Genomic DNA, 27,135 nt, shown 5'->3' on the forward strand with positions numbered 1-27,135 from the left:
CTTCATCGTATGATATGTTCATCCCCCACTAAGGTCAAATTTCAAAGTCTTAATTCTTTATTGAGTTTAAATTGCAGAATTTGGAAGAAAAAAAATATGAGTGCTGATCCGTGCGATTTGAATTTTGATCAGCTCCATTATGTTTGGTATATCAAATCTACATGATCATTAAATATTATCACGATCTTAATTTGACAAACTCTTCAATTCAATTTTGACATTCCACATTACATGTTTAAGACTACAAGATTAAAGAATATTTTGATATCTTATATTTATATTATACATATATGTAATATAAAAGATTCAAAAGTACTAGTCTTCTTTATTTTCTTAAACATTATGTTCAGTGAAACTAAGTCGAGCAAATTAAAATGCCGGGAGTAATATTCAGAGGAACTTCCAAAAAATGACTATAGTTTGGACTTAAATAGAAATCTATAGTTATAGTTTGTTTAATTACAATTCACAACTACATGTTAGAAAGAGGAGTGGGACGAGCGAGACTGGGAGAGAGAAGAGAGAGAAGAGCGAGATTTGGGAGAGAGAGGATGAATACATGTTGTATTCATTGTATCAGGTTGTATCACGAATATGATTGATAAAATTGATTTGTATCAACGAATATAATTGTATCAACGAATACAATTGTATCAATTTGTATCAGATTGTATCACGAATATAATTTTATCAAGTGTATTTGTTCCTTGTGTATTCACTTTGTATCAAGTGTATCAACTAATAATTGTATCAAGTGTACCAACTAATATAATTGTATCTAGTGTATATGTTCCATGTTAATTCACTTTGTATCAATGTATATTTGCAACTCGCTATAGATTTGTATCAATATATTCAACTCTATTTTATCTTTGTTATACATTTGTATCATGTGACATATATTCTTTTAGAATACGATTGATTTAATATTTATCTTCTCCAATTCAGCCTCCTCCGCACCTCAATCCCCAAAATTCTTCTCCTCCGGCCCTTCTCTTCTTCGAATTCACCCATCACACTCATTCTCCTCCTCATCTTCTTCTTCTTTCTCAATTTTTTTTCTACAAATCAGCATTCAGTCCATAGCCCCTTCGTTCTGCTCCACATTCTTACCTCTCTAATTTTTAGTTTTTTAGATTTAAAAATATTGATACCATTGTTTGTACTAGTTAGTTTCAAAGAAGAGGTGTGTGTATGGATTAACATGAAGGGGGATGATGGGTATTAAAAAATTTAAAACTCCATGGATGAATTTGAGAAAGCTTAAAGAAAATAAATGGGTCTTGTAAGTTTGTAAAATTAATTTTAAAATGTGATTGATGCTCGTTGGATTTGTATTGGTAAACTTGTAGTTGAATTTTCAAGTCAAATGGGAAGAATTTCACCTATTTGACATGAATTTGGTGTTCAATTTGTGAGTAATATGAAGAATATGACTATTTGAAGCCTTTCAGAAATTGAAAAATTGGCCTATTTGATTTTTTTTAATCTTTTTAAAATATAATTTCTTATATGTCATTAAAAAATGACATGGAATGCCACGTGTAATCGAGTGTATTACACACACAATAATCGGATGAGAAAAGGATTTGAAATACGAGTTTAACTAATATCCACCGATGGATGGGCAATTGCCAATAGTTTTTAAGAATTTAAATTTCTTTTACATTTAAATTATAGATAAGAAAAATAATGGTAGAAAATAACTAAGACTCTACATTTATTATTTGTCAAATATACAAAGAATTCCATATCTTCTTCGCTTTATTCTAAATTTTTAACACGATTAAAACGAAAATTTTTATTATGTGTGAGGTACGCCATGTCCTACTTGTATGAGGCATTATTTGATTGACAAATGGACAGGGACCCATTTGCCAAGATGACAAGGGATATCGCAATCTTTATTTTTTGTTTTTTTACTCCTCTTTCAAAATATTTTGTTTCTCTATTTTATTGAATGTTTTTTTTTAAAAGATTTACCTTAACCAAATCTTTCCGGAATTTGGTTAGCTCATCTAATTAGTTTACGTTTTTAGTAGTGAATTTTAATTTAATTTTTTGTGATTAATATATAAATTTTGAGTTTAATATTTTAATATTTTACATTTTTTTTCTATCATCTATGTTAGTTACCATATTATCATAAATAGTTGTTTAAACTTAGTTGTCAATTTTATAAAATCAAAGTATAATTAATTAAAAAAAAATCTCATTTTATCTTAACAATTAATTTATTTTGAAATTGTAAATAAAATTTGTAAAGTTGCAAAAAGGTCTCTTTTGGAGTAAATTAATAACATATTATTTTTATTTATGATTTCTTAAGAAGCGGAGAAAATTTAGTGCACTAAGATTTACTAATGGTTACGAAAAAAGATTTACTTACGAGGAATGGTGAGAACGATTAAATACTCCCCCATTCCATATTAGATGGATAACTTATTAAAAATATTTGTCTCATATTATTTGATCACTTACTAAATTAAGATGGAATTAATTAAATTTTTCTTATTTTATCTCTACGATTAATATGCTTTGAAAGTTTAAACAAATTTTGAAGATTCAAAAATTTCTTTTTTTCAGGAGGCTAATTAGTATGAACAAAATCACTATGTAAAATGCAAAGTATCCATCTAATATGAGACAGTTGCCTAACTCTTCCTACTTATAATTTATATTATATTCATATATACAATTATTTTTTCTTGAATAAGGTCCAATTATATAGATTAAAAAATTATGATACAATAAAAGTAAAATAATAATAAAAGTGTATAGGGTACGATAGATATTTGGTTAGTTGAGTGACCTTCGGAGTGCCATAAGCATAGCTAGATTTACTTTTATATTACTAATAAAAGGATTATGATTTTTGTTAAGTAATTTCGGATAATTGAGTGACCTAGTTAATATCATTTTTTTGCTTATCAAAAGTCAATAATCAATTTTTGAAGTTAATTTCGATTATATTAACTCAATATTTTATAATTAAATTTAGATATTCAAAAAAATATTAAAAAATATTATAAATTATAATTTTTCTTATATTAATATAATGAAAAGGACATTTTAAAATATTAATTAAATTTCACCTAGCCTGAATTTCAAGAACAAAAAACATAATATTAATTGCACAAAGAAATTAATGGAAAAGCTGAAACCAAAGAAAAAAAAAAGTTAAAAGGAAGAGAGAGCGGGGGTGAACTTTGAGTCATTTTCTAAAATGGGACCCAATAATCCACTTGGCAAAATTTGAGAGGAGCCTCATACAAATTTTGTCTGCCACGTCATATTTATACCTCATACATAATAAAAATTTTCTGATTGAAACAATTCTAACACACCATTGAAGAAATCACCAGTTCTATTCTAATATGACATATATCAACTTTTTTCTAAAAATTATCAGTGGTTAATCTATAATTGTTGATTTTAAGAGTAAAAGAATTCTTTAAAATAATTACTCCACCACAAAAAAATTATCAGCAATATTTATTTATAATGAGGCCAACAATATGAATTGTCGAAAGTTTAATAAGATTTCTAGATAGTCATTAAAATTGCTTCCAAACGTCTAAGGCAATTTTTTATCAAGTTTGCATCATACAATTAGACTATAATGTTATTATTTAAATGATCATAAGAATATTTTTTTTCGATAGTCAATAAAATTGCATCCAGAAATCTAAGGGAATTTTACAACAATATGAACGATCAATTCTTATTTCAAACAAGTTCATTTGTTAAAATAGATGCCAATTTGCAAGAGAGAGAGGATTAGGGACAGAGTGTTTAAGAAATTAAAAATAAGAAAAGAAAGAGATAAGCCGAAAAACAGCTGATAATTCATTAGTAAAAGGTATTTGCCCATTAAGTTACTTGATTGCGTAAAGAAATTGTCTACACCGTCGGTGGCTATAAGTTAAACTCTTGAAATATTGTGTTCTAATAGGTTTAAGGATTTAGTTGGCAAATTGATAAATAGAAGGGTTCAACTGACAAACGAAGTCAAGTACAAGAATCTTTCAGATCATTGCGCCTAATATATATATTCAGAGTGCCAACACGTGAACAAAAATTGTGTAAAAATCTTGAAAAACAACTGACCCCAAAACACTCACCAAACCTTTGATCTATCTTTGTTGGTTGCTTTGTCTAGCTAGAGCACCCACTAACCCCAACCTATATCCTATTACATATGGAAATATGTTCAACAAATATCCGACATAAGGAATCAACCCTTAATCCAGTTTAGAAATATCAAATATGATGACCCGAATTCCTAGTTTTTCTATAATAATAATAATAATAAAAAGATATAGAAGAATTAGTGTGACTCTATTGTACATTGAAGAAAAAATCGAATATTCATTGATCAGATCATTCAGTTCATAATCTAATAGATTTTTTGAAGAATTGATTAATCAAACGAGAACAAAAATAGAATTTCGTTTATGAGAGTGGTTGCATCATGACTTTACTTGAACTTTCATCTCAGACATGCAGCACATGTCGAAATCTGATCTAAGCTAATTAGACAATTGATAGTAATAATTAAAGGCAAATTCAGAATTTAAATTTATATACAGTGATTCTTAATTATAACAATCTCAAATTAATATTATAACAATAACTAGATTAATGAATTAGATTCCGAGCTACATTTAATGTAAATTCATAGTCTAGAAAAAAGTTCCACTCGTAATAATTGTAACTTCTAACGAGTGTAAATAGAAAGATCGTATTCAAACGTGACAACATTATATCATCATGGTTATCTCGTCTTGATTTTTCCCTAATTAAGGTAACAACGATTTAAGTGATGATCGTGTAAAAAAATAATTATATATTATATTTTTATTATTTTTGTACAAAACCATATAACTTAACATGTTATAAAAGATAAATTTATTATTATTTTCAGATTACCGATTAAAATAAATCAAGAAAATTACATATTATTGATCTTTAAATAATATTTTTATGTCTATTGTACATAAAGCTTAAGTTTAAAGCTAATTAGAGGTAATTAATTCCTAATGAAAAATAACCCCGCCTTTTCTAGTTCAAAACTAATTAAAGGTTAATTTACCCAGATTTTAATGGGGACATAAACAAGTCATCACCTAAATTTGTCCAAACATTTGTCATGCCAGACAATTATTTTTTTTGCTTTAATACTTTATTTGATAAAACACGTTTAAGTTTCATTCACACGCATTAAATCTTGAATTAGCAATCAATCCTTTACTTAGTAATGATATGTCATTTTGCAACAACTTGAAAATTAAAGTTAGAAGATATATTCTTGTTCCACTTTATTATAATGTTCAATTTACAATTGATTGTTAATGGGAAAATATAGTAGTAGTATCTTTTACTTTTTCTTGGTAAACAAAGGACTGCATGCTGGCTCAATAGGTCCAACAAGTATTCATAAAAGAAGGAAATGTGGGACAGTGAAAATGAAATTGAGTTCATTTAAGAAACTTCTTTCTACTCTACCCTCCTATTTTTTTAAAGCAAAAACAAAAATGTTTGAAGAGAAATACTATATCGGTGAAGGATGAGATTTTTGGACTTTTTAATTATATAACTTGGCAATTTTATTTTTTTTAAACTAATTTTTGGGGTGTGAATTAGATTCAAAGTTCATTTGATATGATACTATCATATAGTAAAGCCAAATCCGATGTGAGTCTCCAGGATCTCGAATAGTTACAGTGGAAAATAGGGGGTTCCATAATGTGCAAGCACCAAACCACACCATGAAACCTCATATTAAAAATATTTGCATTTGGGTGTGAAGAGGAAGGTGATGAACGGATCGAATCCCACATCGACAATTCTTTTTTCTTTGAACTAATTTTTGAAGTATGATTTGTGAGTTAGGTCTAAGACCTAGTTTAATTTAACAAAAAAAATGTATTTATCATAAATTGTCTTTGTAATTTTCTTTAGGGTGTAACAAAAGTAAAAGACAAGAGATTTTACCATCAGTTGTATTGTCGGACGGATCACAAGGGAATTAATTAAGCTCTATTTTATATATATGAAGTTGAAAACATAAGGAAAATCAATAAACACTTTATTAATTGTTAATTCAAAAGAGTTTAACTAACTAATATTAATATTTATCAATAAGTAAAAAAAAAATATTATTGAGGTTGATGCGTATAATTAAAGAAATTGACATATCAACTTAATTATCTAATAACTAATAAAAATCCAAAATTGAATTTAAAGTCAGTAGAACAAAAAGACATTTAATGACAATAGAATTTTCTTTTAGCAACAATTGAGTTAATATCATTGCTTCAGAATCACTAAAGCTCTTACCATTATTTATATAAGGTGTTGTTTATAAATATTCATATTTATTATTATTTTTAAATATAATATAGAAATAGTTATATTATTATTATTATCGCTAAATTATTTAATTTAAATGTTTAAATAAAATATGGTGCGTGCGGGAGAGATGGTCCAAAAACATGCTTTTGTGAGGTGTCGATATGTTTGTTACTCTTTTTGCCGACCCAACTTGAATGCTTTCACTCTTTTTTCTTTTTCTCACCCGACACATGTCCTTCTCCTCTCTTTCCTTTTTCTACCACATTAATATTAATCTACATATATAGAGAGTATAAAATAAGTTATTCTTCAACATCAACATTAAACCAATTCTATTTCATCTTATTTTATAATCTCTTGTAAAAAAATTAATGAGATGGAACTTGAGCTTGGTCTTGCACTTCCTAATTCCCATTTTGTTCCTATCAAATCTTCTCACCTAAATGTCGATAAATTTGATGACAACTTCTCAGAAATATCTGATTATGATAGCAACAAAGTTGAACATAAAACATTGCCTTTGCTTATATGGAATGACCAACCAAATGAAGAAGAAGATGATGGTCATCAAAAGAGGAGAACTTTTGAAGCTTGTTACCAGTAAGTTTATATATGTTACAAAATGTACAAAAAGTGAGATCAGTAACCAAGAAAATAATTTAAATAATCTACTATAATATGTGTATTTTTTGTAAAAATAATATTTATACGTAGATCGGTAGATGTCCATAATTTCTAGGTGTAATTTTCATTATTATGTGTATAGTAATATTTACACCTCCTCAACAACGGCAGAGCCAGGTAGAGCCGAGAGAATTTGTGAGAATCTATATATATATATATATATTATATGTTGAATCACCTTTTGTTTCTTTATGCATTTACTTTTTCATATTTTACACTCCCTTAGTAAATAGTAAAATATCGTGTCTCCGATCCGCCACTGCTCCTCATTGATATAGTTAAGCCAATATAGTTTTTAAGCACCCGATGCAGTGATTTCTTGTCTACAATACTATTATTCATTTATTTTAATTTCGTAGCACAGTATTAAAATTCTTCGTGTCATTAATTAGTATACGTAGATAATTAATGTTAAAAAATTGTATGTTACTAGTATACAAAAAGAGTCTTGTTCATTATTTTTAGCGCTGATCTTATGATAATATATTGATTATATATTACTAATTAAATATGAATTTGTGATGCAGGGAATTGAAGGAAGAAAATGGAGTACTGGGGTGGCCACCAATTAAATCATGGAGAAAAAAACTAATTCACGGGATTAATGATGAAGTTGGATGGAACAAAAATAATACTAATATTAATCATAGGCATAATATTGGGATTAGAAACTCAATGTATGTAAAGGTTAAAATGGAAGGAGTAGCCATTGGAAGAAAAATTGATCTAAGGTTATATAATTCCTATCAAATACTTACCAACACCTTGCTTCAAATGTTTCCTAAATGTAAGTAATTAATTCATGACTCATATTATATAATATGAAAAATAGCATGTCCTTTTTATTTTTATTTTACAAATTTACAATAAGGAATTAAGAATTGAATTAATAAGTGTGGTTCTTTATATGCAGCAGATGAGAGTTGTGATGGAAATGATGGGTTCTTTACACTATTGTACCAAGACAAAGAAGGAGATTGGATGCTTGCTGGAGATGTACCATGGGAGTATGTACCTTTATACATTTCAATCGTAAACTAGATGGAGTCGATTATATAAAATTATATTCATCATATATAAAACCTTCTCTTTTATCCGTATCAAAGATTACGTTCGCTATGAGCATATATATGTAGTAAAATGGGTGGATCTAGAGTATCATTTATGAATTCACGTAATTAATTAAACTTTGTAACTTTTGCTCAGACCTTAGATATGTATTAAGAAATTTACTAATATCTCTAGATGAATATTTGACTGTAAACCTAATTATTATTGTATACTTCAAATCATGAATCTTGCATATGTTTCTACACCATTATTTATATTTGATTTTAGAACAAATAAATTAATTAGAAATGGTCTTCCTGTATTTACTCAGAGTATATATAATTTAATTTTGCAGAACATTCATGGAGACTGCTCAAAGAATACAGATTTTAAGGAATTGGAAGAGTGGAAGAAGTACAAGAAAATCATCCCATATTTCCTAGAGTATTATATAGTTTAATTAGTAGAGCATGTTGACGGTAATTATAAAAGATATAAAATGAAAAGAAGAAAAAAACAATATTCGTTATATGAGTTTGACATTGTAATTTATTATTTACCTTATTATCTTAGCGCTATTGGATTATCAGACTTTTAAATAGCTTGCTTCTTCTTTTTTCTTTTTACTCAAATTAGAATCTATTTGAGAGTGAGACGGCATTTTCAAAAATTAAGTACTTAATTTATAGTAGTAGTAAATTTTATGTATGCATTTCAATGAGCGTTTGATACCATTAGTATATATGAAAGCACTTAATTTTCAGTATGTATTTAATTAGCTTACAGTATATATGGATATGAAATAAGTTTTTACATCTCGATTATGTACTCCCTCTGTCCTCTATCCCATATTAGGTGTTCGCGTTTTTTATACGCAATAAGAAATCATATATAAGAAGGATAGTTTTACTAATTTACCGTATAAGAAACTTTTTTGGAATTGTTTATACTTTCAAAAAAAAATTATTTGTAAGAATAAAATGAGAAGAAAAAACCTAGTTTTATATTGATACGGTAAATTGAAGAGTAATTTGGAACAAATATTTATAAATAAGGTGGACAATTTATATGGGACGGAGGGAGTACTTTCTTGGAAAAATAATCTTCACATTCATTAATGCTTAGATAGTAAATGCATGTTCTTTTTTCTTTCTTTATGGTCAGCAGAGGCGAATTCACAATTTAAATTTTATGAATTTCTAAAATGATTTCAAATCAATACATGATAATAACCAAGTTCACAATCAAATTTTTAGTAAATATTAAAGTTATTGAATTTCCGTGAACTCGCACCACGGCAAGCTGAATCTGCCCCTGAATTGACCAGGTTTGGGTTGGCATGGACCTGACCTGGCCTGGTAACTCATTCTGGGTCACAGGGCCTTCTTTTGCTGGGCCAGTTTGGCCGAGTTCCTTGGCAACCCAGCCCAATATTACCATACATAGTAATGCAAAACTATACTAGGTGCATACTTGTTTTGCCACACTGTCGCTCATCATATAAAAGGGTCTTTTACAGATATAATTTATATTTATCATAACTAATTATATAGATACAATTTAATTACAAACCATATTAGGAATTTTGGAGATTTTCTCTTTTTTTCTTATATTCTCCCTCACACAAATCCTAGCCACCATTATCCCCCACCCACACTATAAAATTATTATTCTCTCACTGAAAAATCTCTATTGGCTGTTTTCATGGATATTTGAGTGAATTGATAAAAAAAAATTAATAATATTAATATTTTCGTACGAAAAAAAAATGTTTACCAATAATTTTATTGAAAATATGATTTCTATCATGTATTTTTTCAATGAACTAATCTCACTAATTTATGATGAGAAAAACTTTTATTTCTAATAGTACCATCCGTTGATCATCGTTAAAAATAGAACTGAAGGGATATATTTAAGATATGTCATGCAGTGTCCGCTGTTTGTAATCTTGAATTTTGCACTCGAAACGAAGGACATAGGTTTGGTACATTAATTAATTTAATTATCGATTGACCCAAAATTATCTTCATAGTCCATTCTGGGAACATGCCGCACGTGGAGTGTTGAAGAATGTTTGCAGCTTCACAAATAAGTTACTTTCTCACTTTCAAAGTAGTTATCGTATTTGATTACATACATTTTAAAAAAATATTAATCCCAAAAAGATATTTTAATTATTTTATTTTTATTTATGTCTTTAAATACATTTTTTCTTAATTAAATATTTATGTGTCCATCACCTTATAACTAAAGTCTTTTAGTCTTCAAGAATAATTATTGTCAAGGATAAATAAAAATAAAAAATTATTTTGAACTTTAAAACAATTAATTTAAAATAAAATAGTGTATATTTCCATTTGTGTTATTTTTTTTTATAGTAAGGATATAATTTAAGTTGAGCTGGAAAAAAAAAGACTTGGAACACATACTTGTTTAGTGAGTTCAATATTTTATACAAATATTCTCTCTCTAAACTTTGTGGAAAAAAAATACAATATAACCTGCAAACGGGCAATTAATTAGTCTCACCTTACATGTTAATTTTATTCTTTTATTACTATATAAAAAGAACAAAAAAGGGTTAAAAATGTCTTTAAATTATGTGAAAATAAAAATCTCTTTCGTTTATAGTTTTTGTTCAAAAATGTCTTTGTTGTTAATAGTTTGATTCAAAAATACCTCTACTGTTACTAAATTGGTCAAAAGTGCCCTTTCTTGAATAAATATATTATTATTTTTCTTTTTAAACACATCTTATTCCTAATAAGAATATTATTATTAAGGAACCTTATTTTTATTTTCTTTCTTTTAAAATTACTTTAACTAATAAAAATATAGGAAATATTTTTTTTCTTCTCAATATCATTTTATCAATTAAAATAAAATGACTTTATGTACCCTTTTAATAGATAATATATGCCATATATATAAGATCATAATTCATAGTAAACTCATCATTAATTTTTATTTAGATAATAATAAAAAATAATTATAATAAAATAAGAAACAATTTTATTTTTTTTCCAAATTAAAGTAGGAGATATATTTGCTCATAAAAAATATTATTAGAAATTAAAATGTGTTCAAACATTAAATAAATAATATATTTATTTAAAAAATGGTATTTTTGACCCATTAAGTAACAATAAGGATATTTTTGGACTAAAATATTGACGACAAGGATATTTTTGGACCAAATTATAAATGAAGGACATTTTTGTCTATTTTACATAGCTTAAGGGCATTTTTGACCTTTTTCCGTTAAAAGAAAAAATGGAAGGCACATATGAATTTAAAGGGCAAAAAAAAATTCTTTTGTAGTTTTTCATTTTTCATATTTTCCATTTTTTATACAGTAAGATATTTCAGAAGCTGAGCGGCAAAAAAGAATTATATGTTCAAATGCATTTGATAAGAAAACTTAAATGAAATAAGACGGTTTTATAACTTTGTTACATCAATAGCAGGATGTAAAATTAACAAATAAGGTGCAAAACTGGCCATCTATAGATTGTACTAAGAGCTCGTTTGATTGAGAGAAAGTTATTCCGAAATTAATTATCATGAGATTAATTATTTTAGAATTGTTATTCTCTTCTTAATATAAGATAAAAATAGTATTACAATATAGGGATAATTAATTCTGAGATAAATTATCTCGCAATTTTATTCCAATCAAATATGAGATAAACTCGACCTAAATTTAATTCCAAAATTAATTATTTCTTATCCCTCGTAATAGGTTTATTACACAAAAATATGGGAAAATGACAAAAATGGTCTCTTGTTTTAATTTGTTGAATGGAAAAGGCTTAGGTTTTCTTTCTATAGCTAATTGATTAAATGTGATTAACCTAATAAAACATCATATTCACAGTTGCCATCTGTGTTAAAATGGCTTTACCAAGTGGCCACTACTAGGAAAATTCCTCTATAATTGAGCTTGTCTAATAATAAAATCATGTCTATGAAAGATTATGGCCACTTCAATAAACTTAGTTTCTTTGTTTATGTTCTTTGTGTTATTGACTCCAAGAACGTTTCTCATTCTAAATTATGGTCAGAGGTAGTGTTAAGATCTTAAATTTATGAATTTAAAATTATTTTAAAATTTTTATTAATTTTCGATAAATTATTTATATAGAGTCCGTTTGGATGGGCTTAAAAAAAACAACTTTTATGTATGAAGTGCTTTTAGAACTTTGAAATGCTAAAAGTTATTTTTATAAATAAACAGTTGAGTGTTTGGATAAAAGTACTTATGTTGAAAATAAGTGTTTGAATTTTTGGATTAAAAGAATAAAAAGGGTAGTTTTGGAATTTAGTTAAAATATAAGAGATATAAAAGTAATTTTCATGGTCAAACAAAATGGCTTTAAGCACTTTAAAAAAAAGAAGTTAGAAATCTTAACTTTTCATTTTTGACTGACTTTAAGAACTTTATGACTTAAAGTTAACATTAGGCAAACACGTTCAAAAGCTAAAAAGGAGCTTTAAGTTAATTTTGACCAACTTAAAGCCCATCCAAACGGGCTCATAGTTTAAGTGATTATTCTAGCATAGATACATAATTTCTACCGAGTTCTATAGAATTTATAATTGACAACTCCGTCCTGATTTTTGTGGCCACTACAAAAATTTAAAAGTTTTCGTCCAATTTAAGCAACTATACTATAATGAGGTCACATGTGTAAGAAAGAATCTATTTTCTCTTGACACGTGTAATGCCAAATCAGCAAAAATTGGTATGCAAGATTTCTTTTATTCAAGTTTTGATTATTATTTTTTTCAAATATCACATATTTGCAATGAGAAGTTATTTACACCTAATATTTATACTAAATAAAATTAGTTTAACCTAACCATATATTCAAGCTAAGGAGTGTTATAAATTCTATTTTTAATATATTGAGATTTTGAAAAAAAAAGAAGAAGTAGAGGGGTAAAATATTTCATCTCCCCTCTCCCTTCTACAAAAATAAATCAATATTAATAACAATAAAAAAAATACACATTTATTTTTATCGTCTTCTCTCATAGTTCAATTTTTTTAAAAAAAATAATTAATACGTTGAAACTCAGTTGTGAACCTTTAATAGACCTTCTCCATTTAGGGATGAAACTATCATTATATATGAAAACTCCTCCACTAAAAATGCCCATTTCGAGAAAAATAAAACAAAAACACATACTTTTCCAATTTGATAATGACCATTAAGCATATCTTTTATTCCGATTTGTCTAGATTTATGGGATTTGAGTGAAGGATATTAAATTAATTTTGTCAAATAATTGTTGACTTTGATGTTTGCATCTTCCCTTTTTTTAGAAATATTATTTTAAAATTGATTTCTCGTGCAAAATTATGATGCTGTTGTTTTCCTTTGATCTCGTTCATTTAAATTTTAATTTTGTGATTAAATTGAAATATTACTGTTTTCTATGGGCAAATAATTATTTAGGAAGCCTTTTTTTTAATTTATAAATATCCCCTATAGCTTTCGAATAGCGCTATATAAATAAATATTTCTGAACTAATAATACATTCAAAATCAACTGTATATTTAGCTTGTTATGTTAATTTATGAATAAAATAGGGAAAGATTATTGAAACAAAAGTAATTTTAGGATATAATTTTTTTTTAGCCAAATAAATAAGTCATTATTCAATCAAAAAGGGTAAGTTATGTACATGCTAGTCTATGGGACTTTTGGAACTAGTTCTCACAGAAATAACCAAAACACAAGTCTGATAAAAAAACAAGAGTATTAACCTATCAACAATTTAAGAATTAGCACTTCTAAGAAGGGTATACATATAAAATTATAAACCTAGGTTTTTTTAACATGAAAAGCTCTTCCTCCTATCTACGATATTATTTGCTCCTTGATGAACATTCGTAGAATCGGTGTATTTTGTGTCTGTTTTCACAAATATTTTGATTGAATCGGTGAGAATGGAAAAAATAGTAATGTTTTCGTATGAAAAAATTGGATATTTCTCACTATTTCAGCGAGAATCTGTTTTCTAATATTTATTTTCTTAGTGAACTACTTCGATGAAAAATGAATAGAAAATCATATTTTATAGCACAAATTTCTCACTGATTTATGGTGGAAAAAACCTTTGTTACTATTAGTATTTTCTGATTTCTCTCTAGTCAGACATGATAAGTTGTTGCGGTAAATAGAAATTCAAAAATGTCTCCTACAACTATCATATCTCATGTTCAAATATTGATTTGCAATCATAATTTCATATTACATGTACAATCATATTCTAAGAGTTAACAAAATAAATATTACTACATAGAAGAGTCCAAACTCATCTCTTAATGAAGATTATGACGGATTATTTTTGATTGATTAAATTGGCATGAAAATTGTGATGGTAGAAAATCACGTGTAATCCGATTTATCTAATAGATCTTTGAATATAAAAAAATATGATATTTGAAAAAAAAGAAAGAAAAGGCAGTACATTTGAATGAAAAATACTTAAAAATCAAGTTATTCTGGATCTACATTTAACTTAAAAGAAAGTTAGAAAAAAATCACTTGAAAAGTCAGTCAAAAAGCAACTTTTCAAACTTGAAACTCAAATTAAAAAAAAAACTTCAAAAAATAATTTTAAATAAAAAATAATAATTATTTCTTCAATTTTTCAAATTTGTGTGACTTCAGTTTACTGCTGTCCTTAAAATTGTGACTTTGGTCTCTACCAAAGCTGTCTTTTTGGATAATAAAATGAATATGAATTCCACGAAAAAGGTAAGATTAATTAATTAAATCCAACATAAAAAAAAAGGAGGAGGAATAATCTTCAATTGTGAGCCACTGATATGACCAGGTAAGCATGATCATGGGGCTGGTACATGTCTATTCCTCCCTATCCTTAAATTTAAGGTGATTTCTCTCTTACCAGACAGTGACCTGGACTAGATTTGAATAGTTCTGTCACATAGAACTACTAAAATAAATTGAAAAAAACCATCCCCAACACAGACACACACATGAGCAAAACCAACCACCCCTCTAAGTTTGAGTTGAGAATTTTGAGAAATAGAGAAATCCCATCTTCAAAGTTCTCAACTTTTCACTTCCAAGTTCAAGAAAACACCATCTTAAGAGCATTTTCATAAATTGTTTCAAAGATTTCAAGAATCTTGTTTGTTTTGCAAGTGTTTGCCTTTCTGTGTCACTTTCTTTGTCTAGATTCTCTCAGATCCATTGTGGATTACATGGGTTTGTGATCTTTTTATGGTTGTTTAGGTAAGTATATTGCATTTAGCAGCTAGCAACTGCATTTGTTGTGGTTTGTGTTTATAAATGTTGGTACATTATGTGTATTAGCTCTGTGAAAATGGGGTTCTGCTATTTTGGGGGTTTTGGATTTGCTATGGTGAATCTTGGATTTAGAAAAAGATTGGATCTTTTTTCTGGGTTTGGAGATCTAAGTAGAGTAAAGTGTCGGTCTATTGATTTTGTCGTCTTCTGGTACTGTATTTGGATTTGGGGTTTTGAGTTCTTTGTTTGTGGTCATTGGCTGAGACTTCACATAGATGATAATTGGAATAGATACCCAAGATCCACATTATAATTGGAATTGACTTGTAATTGATGTATAGGTTTGATTTTTATGGTGCTTTTACCTTGTTTCTGAGCTCAGTAGAAATGGTACTGACTTGTTCACCGAGAGAGCCGGTAAAGCATATATAAAGCAAAGCCCAAGTGTTTGAGTTGTGTGTGATTGGTTTGTTGGTAGAACAAAGTGATTGAAGTATTAGATGAGAATTTGTAGTGTTCTAAAGTTTGAATTTTTGAAAGTTGAGTTTTATGTGGTTGTAGCATTGCTTTCGTAATCCTTTATATACAATCTGTTTTCTGCTGGATTGGTTGTTTTCTCGAATACGAGACTGTATTCCTTTAGAGCCTACTATTGGGGGTTTGATTATACTTTTAAAACACCCTTTTTTATCATGACTCATGAGGCATTTTCTGTTTGTGGTTTTGACATGTAGAATTGTGGTTCCAAATTTTGAAACATTATAGAGCATGATGGATGTTGTCAATAACATAGCTGTTTCTGGAAATGGGTTGGGCTTTGGAAATGGAGTTCACCAACTTCCAGAAGCTGTTGCTGGCATACCCAATGGGATGCCTCATGCAAGTTCCAGTAATGAAGAACTAGAGAGGAGTTTCCAGAGCACTGTTGTATTGACTGATAGTGAAACAGTTGGATCTTCTGTCCAAGAGGTCAGTAATGAAACTACGATAACTGTAGAAAGCAATGCTGGTGTGAGTTCCGAGGTGAGGGAAGTTTTTTCGGGTTTTTTACTTACTAAGGACATTTTGAACACCACAGTTAGGTAATTGCTCATTTACTTACAGGAGCATGAAGCAAAAGAATCTGATGATGCAACGAACAGTAAAGAGCAAAAGTCCCCACCAAGGGCAAGGAATACTAAGAATTCAAGCCCCAAAAATGGCGCAGCCAACAAAAGTAAAGATGGAAAAGAGGCATCAAAGGGTACCCTTGCCTCCAAACCGCGTCCTAAACAGCCATCATCCCTTGATGCAAAGGGTAAATCATTCAGTGACAAGAAAACTGCTGAGTACTATTCAAAACCTGCATTGGCTCATCTAAATGTTGATCGTGCTAAGGTAATGTCTTAGGTGTAATTTATGACCTGCAGGCTGCAGTCCAGAGTAACAGCAATCTGAATTTCAATATTGCAGCTTCATATGCTTCTGTTAATTGTCATCAATATCATATTCCTTTTCTGTTGTCTTCTAGCAGCAACCTGGTCATGCTGAAGTAGCATCAGCTTCTCCGAGTGGTGCACAGGCTGAAGGCCTTAAGTATGTTCGGCTTTCTCTTGTAGTTTCTTACCTGTTGCTTGGAGGAGTCCTTTGATAATTGTACTGACAATGCTTTCAAAACGTGCCACACAATCAATGATAACTTTTCCCCGGCGGCTTGTGAACTATAATTTCGTTACTGCAGGGATAAAGCAAAACTGATGCCTTTGAAGAAAGTGCCTCCTAATAAAGCTGATGGAAGCGCAGAATCATCTTCGTATCCTAAATGCGTTAATCATTCTTTTTTCCTTCACCTCTTAAATTTGGAGGTCTTATTTTTATTAGCATAATAAACATCTTTCAGTTTATCCTTGATCACTTCATAGCAGTCCTACTGCTGCATCAGATGCCAAACCTCGCAAAGTAGGTACTCTTCCAACCTACAATATCAGTTTCAAGTGCGATGAAAGAGCCGAGAAAAGGAAAGAGGTAATCCCTCTGCTTGCCACACTGAAGCTTATAATATATGCTTGATTGTCTTGCACCGTGATGTCAACCTAAGAACATTTGTCTTGTGGCATTTGACAGTTTTACTCCAAGCTTGAAGAAAAAACCCATGCAAAGGAAGTTGAGAAGAGTAATATGCAAGCCAAGACTAAGGTATTGTACTCTTCTGCTTCTGGATCTTTTGGTGTAGAACATTTCTTGTTGTAGGGTTATCTTGTAGCATTCCGGTTTATTTTCCTTCATTTCTCTAACAGGAAACTCAGGAAGCTGAGATCAAAATGTTAAGGAAGAGCTTAAAATTTAAAGCAACACCCATGCCAAGCTTTTATCAGGAACCTGCACCTCCAAAGATGGAGTTGAAGAAGGTAACTTTTTGCTGTGTTGAATGTTACGATGCCGAGAAATACTATCTTGTATAGTATAAAATGCCTTTTGATGTTCTTAGACATAGTATGTTGAATGTTTTGTGGTTTTTTGGCTCAAAATGATTTTGTTACTGTTCCTTTAAGCACCAAATAGTTGATATATTGGATTTTTGTAGTAAACTTTTTGATAAATTTCATTTGCCTTATCCTGAATACGTGTTATTGATACATATATTAAAAATTTTAATATTTGGTGTCAGGTAATGTGGAGCACTCGATTTTTTTTTTGAAACTCTAGTAAAATACAGTAATGAGTTAGGTTCAAGTTCATCCTTTATCTGATCGTTAAATATGCTTTCAACTTGACATTTAAACTGAATGTGATGAACTATGAAGAAAGGAATTGCAGTCTAGTGAGCTCTGAAAAGAAACCCTTATCTATCAATTGTTAAACTGGATATAGCTTGGTAGAATTGGAGGTTCAGTGTCTTGACTTTAGACCACAAGTGGTGCATCTCCCTTGATATATTTATGTGAAATTGTAGTACTGAGCTCCTAAAAGAAGCCGTAGCTATCAATGGTTAAATTGGATATAGCTTGGTAGAGTTGGGTGTTCAATTTCTTAAATTGTATATAGCTTGATAGAGTTGGGTGTTCGTTTTCTTGAATTTTAGACCACAAATGGAGCATTGCCCTTGATACATTTATATGAAGATTGACTTTATTGGGTAAAGCTAGTGGAATTTCATCCCCATTTCTTGTGATATCGTAAGTGCTTGGCATGATCGGGGAAAAGAAGTGCATAATAAATTTGTCTCTACTTTTTGATGCATAATTGATGTGGCTGATCTGAGGAAAAATTCACAAAGTATAAATTCTGAAGATACAGTACCAGAATTGATAAAATAGGTGTGTAAGGTATGATTCTGGTGCTTAAGTAACAATAGAAAAGGATATGATTCTGGTGTAGAAATTCATGATACTGGAAGTCAGGTCAACCTTTTTCTTTTTTCCTGGTAAAGTATCAGACAAGGTCAACTTTATTATCTGTTCTCTTCAAAAGGGACGTATATGCAAGTTAAATCGTAGAAAAGTTTGTTTGGGATTATTTTTCTCTTGTTAGTGTGCCATCTCAACATTGTAAAATTGTTATGGCTCTTATTTGTTAGTGAAACTGTTGGACAGTTGGACCTGATAGATCTTTAGCACTAAAAGGGCTGCCTTTTGCTGACACAGATGGAACCATTATTTTAAGTGCTAGTTTGCAGACAGGTCGAAGGCTCTTAAGGTCTGGTTTGGTAAGAGGGAGATACACATATTAAGTGTGACTTTGCTGATTTAGTTGGGCCAAAGGCCAGCTAATATGATGTGCAAGGGATCATATAGCCACTTAAAATCAATGTATGAAAGACTGGGTGTAAAGTTGCAAATTCTAGCAGTAGTGTCAAAATGTACACTATTGCACCTACACACTCAATGATGCTTAGGATCCATGAATCTCAGGCATATGTCTCCTTTCTTTTCAGACATCGTGATACCCTTCATGGATGATACCTTCAAAATCACTCGTTGTACCAAGCATGAAATCAAACTATCTATTTCTTTTGTCAGCGTATGACTTTTACCCGCTTTGGTCTGTTTTTAGTCTTTTCCTAATGAACTGAACCTTGTCCAAGGAGTCATGGACCAAATCTGGACCAAAGAGCCTTCTCTCTCTTGACAGAGCCTCATAAGATGCCATCTGAATACTGGACTAGTGACTCTTATTGTAAGCAAATTCAGTGAGAGGCAAATGTTTGTCCAGTGGTTAAGAATGATAGAAATGTGAAGAGTACACATGTGGTTCTTGACTGTTCATCGCAGGCTAGATATATTCCTAATTCAGTAAATCTTAGGCTAGGTAAAACTTCTCTTAGCTATGGATCATTACTTATTTTTTCTTAAAAGCACTCTCTTTTGTGCCATAAACACTATGTGACGTCCTTAATCACCATAACAACCATAAATTGTAGTTCCTGCCATCTACTCTAATTAAGATCAGGAAATGTTAAACGGTCAAGTAGGCAAGCTACGGTCAATGCTATTGTTTTTATAAGTAGGTGGTATGAGAAGATTTAGGAGCTCCCTTCAGGCCTTCACTATTCAGTTGGCAAAGAAATGGAGTTGAGAAACTAGATAATATGCGGAAATGCTATTGTTTGGTGTCGAAGATTTTCTCTCCAAAGTGTTAGGCAACAGTTATCTGTTCTGAAGGGAACTTCAGGTATATATGTCTACACCTGCCCCTATTTATCGTGTGCATGTATATTTTGTATATATACATATTTAAAAAGAATGGGAGCCTTGGCGTAACTGGTAAAGTTGTTGTCATGTGACTAGGAGGTCACGGGTTTGAGCTGTGGAAACAACCTTTTGCAGAAATGCAGGGTAAGGCTGCGTAGAATAGACCCTTGTGGTCCGGCGTTTCCCGGAACACCCGCATAGTGGGAGCTTAGTGCATCAGGCTACCCTATACATATGTAAAATATATCTATCTTAACCTGAATTTGCTGCCTTACCTTTGCTGGTTGTTCATGGCTTACGACAACATAGACATTCATGCTCTTTCGAGTTTTATCTTAACAAATTTTCTAATATTTGATTTCTTACTTACTACTATTGTATATGTACAGCTGAAGCCCCTCCTAAAGTAATTTATTCTTCCTGTTTATTTTGAAATCTACTAGTTATCCCGGTGTTTAATTAACACCTTCCGTCACTATCTTATGATGTTAGATTCCACCAACAAGAGCTAAATCCCCCAAACTTGGGAGGAGAAAGAGCTCTCCCACCAAAGAAAGAAGCAATGAGAGTATCATGCGCCCAAGTAGGTTAAGCTTGGATGAAAATGCATCCCAAAATAACCCTGTCAAAGGGCATTCTCCTCTCAATGTTAAGAAGCCTCAAAGGAAGTCACTTCCAAAGCTGCCATCTGAGAAAATCAACTTATCCAATGAAACAAGAAAACCTTCCATTCGCAAGTCTAGCTTATCCAAGGAATCAATTGAGGCTGCATCTCTGCCGAATGCTTTACCCAAGGAAACCAGTGAAGTTTCTTCTCAACCAAACACTCAAGCTACTGAATTTGATGCAGATGGTCAAGAGCGTGAGGTTGTATCAGCTGTTGAACCGCGCCAGACCGAGGCTGGTGTTGAAGCTCAAATAGAGACTAATCAGGAACATGTTACAATCGAGCATTAGAAGCAACCACTGAATTCGAATATATACTCATGGAGCAATCTTCATTCGCTCTTTGCCTAAAGTATTGCAAAGGTATGAATAAGTTGAGAAATGAATGCACTTGATATTGTACTAGGCAAGCACTGCCATTTTGTCTATAGTCAGCAACAGCAAGGTTGAATTTCTAGTGGTCTGTCTTCTTTCAAGATTGCTGAGTGTGATCATCAGAAATATACAGGCTACTCGCCTCTGTTATCTAAATGTTGAGTAGCCAGAAATCCTTAAGAATTTTTGTCTTTTCTACTAGTCGAGTACTTTGCAGTCGCAGACAACTTGGGAGACTGTTTGGGCATGTACTGGCTGCTGAAACTGTCCTGTTGAACCAAATGGTCGTTGCTTGTTTATTATAAATTACATATACATTACATGATGCTCTACCTTTGTTTAGGTATTATGAATTTTTTTCCTCCCTTGCAGTCAGTGATGTAGTCATCTGGTGCATCATGTACTTCATTGAGGGGCAGTCATTATTCTCTTAGGGGTCGATTGGTTGGGAACGAGTTATCCTAGGATTAGTTATCCTGGGATAAGGTGGGATAACTTATCCCACTATGTATATGAGATAACTTATCCCATCACTATGGTATAAATGGTGGGATAAGTTATCTTAAACTTGCCAACCAAACAAGACACCAAAATTTTATCCTAGGACTATTTATGTTTAATTCTTCCACCAAACGACCCCTTAGTTCTGAATCGTGCGCCACTGGCCTTCCATGATTTCTCGGTTATAGAAAAAAGAAGATTGTGTACTTTATTGAAGCAGTTTTCTAGTATGAAGTTGTGTTATGGTCCATTGCAAGTCCCATCAATACTACAATGTGTTGATGTGGGGTTTATATAGTATTGAGCTCTCCCACCTCAATAGTGTTTTTGGGGTGTGATTCTCCTTAGGTTGAAACTATGATATCAGAGCCAACCACCACTGCCATGAATAGTAATGAGGGTATGCTTTTAATCGTTTTATCATTCTATATCGTCGAGGGCTAGTGGAACCATAGAGTTTTTCCTTTCAATAAGCACCCAAGCGTGTGACCTAAAGAACAATGCTATAAGTGAAAACTTTGGATAATGTAATACAAAATAAATAACTAGGTGATTTCTTTCTATTTGAGTAAAGCATTTGATTGATTGAGTAATTTGCTGCCTACTTGATTATGCTAGTGAGACGTAGCAAGTTCTGGTATACTATTTAGGTGATTACAAGTTGAATCGGACACCACACTTAGTGAGATGTAGCAAGTTCTGATATACTATTTAGGTGGTTACAAGTTGAATCGGACATCACACTTGCTAAAAAGACAATTATTCCTTTCAATAGGAACCACAATTATGGCTCTCTTCGTAAAGAATTGGTAGGCTGTCCCTTTAAATCAAAATAAATTATCGATTAATGGGATTGATTGACAGATTTAAAATGATTGGGCCATATTGAGTAGTTAATAGCAAGTTGGTTCTTGTGGGAGATATTTTAATATCCTGCAGGAAGTGTCATAATCTAAATTGGTGTTGTACCCTTATCAACGTTCTGTGATAAGAATATAAGATGACAATGAGTGTGTTTGGTAGGAGGGAAAAAATATTAGAAAATGTTTTTTTCATAAAAATAAGTAAGATTTAAGGGTATGTTTGGTATTGAGGAAAATATTTTTAAATTTTTCTATATTTGATTGATTAATATGTTTGGAAAAATATTTTCTCCGCAAAAACAAATTTCTTATAAGGAAAATGATTTTCCTAATGAAACTAGGAAAAACAAGTTGGATAAGTGATATTCTAAGTTTATTGTCTCCTCTCTACTCACCCAATTCCTCCAACCCCCCACTTCCCTTCCCTTTCCGCCTCCGTAGTGTTTCATGGAAAATGTTTTTTTACAAAATATTTCTCAAAAATTTTAGTCAACGTGAAAATGATTTTCTTTTCAAGATGGCATCAATTGTGTTGTCCATATAAAGGAAGATGACAATTTATGATAAATAGTCAATAACGACAGCAATTTATCAGGATAAATTAAATAATAAAGTTATTTATCTTATTTTATATAAATAAAAATCACTCGATTTATATCTTATTTTCAAAATAAAATAACTTTAACTGCAAAAAAAAAAGACTTTAAACACCAGAAAAATGATGTGAACAAGACCGACCTAGCTATAAATGGGATGAGGGACATATTGAATCCTTTTTCATCGGAAATATAATTTTCGATACCTATTTAATGACGTGATAGCTGTAAAAAAATATTTACAAAATTAATTTTTTTAAAACTCAACTCAACATATTCTACACAAAATCCAATTCTTATATAAGTTGAAATCACTTATACGAATTCTCATTATCTTATTTAAGTTCAATGTATTATTAAGTATTTTCATGAATTGATAAAGTTTATGTTGATCGTCTAATTTATTGTAAATCACCTCTGTCCCTGATCCAACTTTCACTCTGTCTCGTACAAGGCAAACTAATAAGTTATCATTATAAGATACTACTAATTTGTATTAAAAGATTTATAATCAATCAAGCATTCTTTTTTGTTTGGTAAATTTTTTAATATCCAATTGCAAAGGTTGGACATTGCCAGAAATTATAATCAGAAATTTTGACATTAAATCCACTGATATTATTTATTATAATAAAAAGACACAAATGCATAGGTTGAAGAGAACAACCCAAAAGGTTGTAATGAACAAAATAATTGCTCAAAGCAACTTTACCAATGATTCAAGTCTCGACGTGACCAAACCAACACAAGCAGAACACTAAGATACAACCTACCTGGTAAAGGATATCAAGTTAAATAATGCTACATAAATTGAGACATAAATTGAGACGAACTAAGATGTACCGACAAATTAAACCTGATTGGATGCAAGAACAAATGAGGTATAGAAGCACCTAAAAACAATTTATATTTATGAGTAGATTCAATTCTGTCCCCTTAAATGTATCTACAAACTAGCAAATAGGCTCATTGTATTTGAGGTTTGGACAGCCTAACATATACAAATTACTTTCTTGAGAACATAGTGTTTTTTTTTGTAACGAAAGATTCTTTTTCATCTCAACACACAAATACAATATTGTCTTGAACTTTTTATGTAGAACTTGCAGAACGCAACTTGCAGTGGCTGAGAATGATGAGTTGTGTGTCTTCTTAATCATAAAGTTCCTCCTCCCATACCTTAACAAGAAAGTCTACCATTTCCTAATAAATAAAATGCAGAACAGTCAACAACTAGCTACAAGCAATATGATGAGAATTTTTTTTATATATTTTAGCTAATTTGATAAACTTACCGGTAGAGGGATTGGTTGAGGGAAAAGCTCGTTGGTCCCTAGCAACGTTTCAGTATCTAAACTGTAATTTGTGACGCGGTAGAATAGACTTGTTAAAAATGTATAGTTGAAAGCAATATTACTAATTAAAAAACGAAATTGTTTCGAAGGAATAATACATTTTGGGTGTTCGAACTGAAGGACACTTGTTGGGTGTTTTATTTCCACACCATTGTTGCCTAGTTTGATTCCAAAGAAGTAGACCTGTTCCATTGCATTAATGTGCTGCTCTCCCATCTTGCATGCACTAGTACCATTGCTCCAAAAGTAGTCCTCTCTTAAACTACTTTTCCTCAATACTTTGCTTCCAACTTTAGATGGATTATCCACTGAAACAATACGGGGACAATTTATTATATCAACTAGAAAAAATTAAGGACTAGTTTAGGGTGATATAATGTGTAACTTTGTATCTTTTGTTTCAGTTTCAAAGCTAATATGTTTTGTGTGCGAAATTGGGAGAGAGAGGAGAGAGGCGAGCGAGATATGGGTGATCATGTATATGTGTATTTGTGTATCTTAGTTTCAATTGAGATACAAGTTGTATCTGATATATAGTTCGCACGCCTCTCTATACTATCTCGCTCGGTTCTCTTCCCTCTAAAACTATTGCTATGAATTGTAATTAGCCGACCTATAATTACTATTCATAATTATGATTCAAACTATAGCTATTTATGAAATTTCTCTTTTCTTTTTAGATTTTTATCTAGTTTCAATAGTGTTGTTGAAACTCAACTAAATTAAAATTAGAATTTCACTGAATTTAAATTACAACCATGCCACCACGAACGGTTTCGAAAATAAGAATATTTGGGTAACAAACTAGCCAAACTAGAAAGGTTTGCTTAATTATATCATGGACAAAGAAGACACAATGCGGAACCTAAACCTCTATCTAAGAAATGATACAATTTTTCATCACCTACTCAAACTTTGTTTTAAATTTTTTTTTGGATCATTTCTCGGATTTGTGCGTGTCATCCTTGCGTAGAGACCATACTAATCTTCTCTGTATCGTTCCAATTTTATCGAATGCCATCAAAGGGACACCTACTCAATTGATCAAAGTTATGTCCAATGTTTCTTCCGCTAGCCTTAGTGTTTTAAAAGATTCTATCGGGACTTGCCTCGGAGCTCGTCTTGGGGCGGGGTTCTAGCAAAATGCCTCAAGACTAAAGTGTGGGACTTAGTTCTGTAAGACTTACGCCCTAAGCACCCAACAGTATGCCTTAAGCACGCCCAACGCTCGAAGCTCGTCTAATAGATCTTACACAAATTATGTGTTCAAATCTTTTGTTAACATTGTTGACCCTCATAATTCTTGAATAAATGAATGATATTTAATAATTTTTAATCTATAGAGATAAGAAGATTAAGAGTAACTCAAATAACAAGTTGTAGTATCACATCTTTACTATTTGGTCACACTATGAAGGTGATTATATATTACGTAACATTTCTTTTAAAAATATATAGTGAAATTTTACTTTTTTTCACTTAGCATTGGTCTTCATGGTTTTGTCATATGTCTCAAAATTATCATATTTTATTTAGCAATTTAAAAGTAATTTTATTTTTATTCATGATGGAGTGATATTGTTATTATAATACTAGTAAGTTTTATTGATTATTTTCTTTTAGGGGGGTAAAATGTATAATATGATAAAATTTTTTAGAAATAATGATTCTTTTATTATTAGAAAGTTAAGATATTAGATTATTTATACTTGTATAATCATGTTAGAAGTTTTATTTTCTCTGAGTTTCGCTAATCATGTTTGTAATTATTTCAAACTATTGATGTATTTTTATAATTTTGTGTTATTATATTATCATACCATTTTATAAATTAAAAATTTAAAGATCCATAAAGCTTACGCCCCACGTCTCGAGGTTTACGCCTCACCCTATACTAAGTAAAATGTCAAGCCTCACACCCCCACCTTTTAAAATACTGGTTAGCCTAGTGTTCAACATTTCACAATATTCATTTCATTCTATGTATGAATTATGAATATGAAAAAATATATATTCTGTGAACTGAAACACATGAAAATAACATAATTATGAAACGAAAGGCAACAATGCTGATTAATGAAGAGCGTGAGGACTGAGATTACACCACTTCAGCAAATGGTTATATATACGCAACATCAAGTGAGAGAGAGCGTTGAAAATACCTTGTATCATTTCTTTCTCATTTTTATCCCCATTTTTTTCTCTTTCTTCTTCTCCCTGTTATTTGGCTTGAATCTGTATTCAATAAAATATCAACAGTAAATACTAATAAAGAAATAATAATAATAAAACAATGAATTCACAATGTTCGTAAAAAAATTGTTTCCCTCAAGCATCCGAGGTTATGTAATATATATATCCTGTAGGATAGAATGATTTACTCAAGCAAAATAGTGGTACCTCAAATTCTGCTGAACTTTGAACTCACTCAACGAATGTAAATCACACTTGAGTTTTTATGAAGAAGAAGACTAGAAAATTGGAAAAATTGTAGTTGAAAAATGAGAGAAAATCCTCTTTTTTATAAACAAAAAGTAGTATGAACAATTATATTGCCTATTGTGACTTATCTATATAAAAGTCACAATCCTTCGGAAAACAAACTTCATTTTTCATTCACACATTTTCAAACTCAACAATCCCCCACATGAATGGGGAATGACTATAAGAAAAAATCATACGGATAAGTGTGTGATTTACAGGCATAGATTAATTGCATATGGATAAG

General features: G+C 30.5%; 2 protein-coding genes, 1 non-coding gene and 1 pseudogene across 6 annotated transcripts; 2 read left to right on the plus strand and 2 right to left on the minus strand.

The window, feature by feature from the left end:
* The first annotated feature begins 6,691 nt into the window (after window positions 1–6,691).
* LOC129900541 (auxin-responsive protein IAA29-like) lies at window positions 6,692–8,663 on the plus strand. 2 transcript variants are annotated; one of them, XM_055975535.1, is made up of 4 exons: window positions 6,692–6,957; window positions 7,569–7,828; window positions 7,955–8,048; window positions 8,447–8,663. In XM_055975535.1, the coding sequence occupies exons 1-4, from the start codon at window positions 6,734–6,736 to the stop codon at window positions 8,532–8,534; spliced, it is 666 nt and encodes a 221-aa protein (XP_055831510.1). In that variant the 5' UTR covers window positions 6,692–6,733; the 3' UTR covers window positions 8,535–8,663. The 2 variants fall into 2 exon arrangements, with proteins under 2 accessions (XP_055831510.1, XP_055831511.1); XM_055975536.1 differs by having other exon boundaries at window positions 7,958–8,048.
* Window positions 8,664–15,054: 6,391 nt separating this feature from the next.
* Window positions 15,055–21,417, plus strand: LOC129898760 (protein WVD2-like 5). 3 transcript variants are annotated; one of them, XM_055973423.1, is made up of 9 exons: window positions 15,055–15,366; window positions 16,116–16,350; window positions 16,486–16,758; window positions 16,895–16,956; window positions 17,102–17,173; window positions 17,283–17,385; window positions 17,485–17,556; window positions 17,658–17,768; window positions 20,544–21,417. In XM_055973423.1, exons 2-9 carry the CDS (start codon window positions 16,150–16,152, stop codon window positions 21,006–21,008), a joined length of 1,359 nt encoding a protein of 452 aa, XP_055829398.1. In that variant the 5' UTR covers window positions 15,055–15,366; window positions 16,116–16,149; the 3' UTR covers window positions 21,009–21,417. The 3 variants fall into 3 exon arrangements, with proteins under 3 accessions (XP_055829398.1, XP_055829397.1, XP_055829396.1); XM_055973422.1 differs by having other exon boundaries at window positions 15,058–15,366; window positions 16,116–16,404; window positions 17,286–17,385; XM_055973421.1 differs by having other exon boundaries at window positions 15,061–15,366; window positions 16,116–16,404.
* A 2,787-nt stretch (window positions 21,418–24,204) lies between these two features.
* Window positions 24,205–26,579, minus strand: LOC129900089 (uncharacterized; annotated as a pseudogene).
* Window positions 25,334–25,437, minus strand: LOC129901940 (U6 spliceosomal RNA). Its single transcript, XR_008770016.1, has one exon. It is a non-coding gene; the product is annotated as a U6 spliceosomal RNA (small nuclear RNA).
* Window positions 26,580–27,135: the final 556 nt, after the last annotated feature.

This window comes from Solanum dulcamara, chromosome 8 (genome assembly GCF_947179165.1).
Source record: "Solanum dulcamara chromosome 8, daSolDulc1.2, whole genome shotgun sequence".
Lineage (NCBI taxonomy): Eukaryota > Viridiplantae > Streptophyta > Magnoliopsida > Solanales > Solanaceae > Solanum > Solanum dulcamara.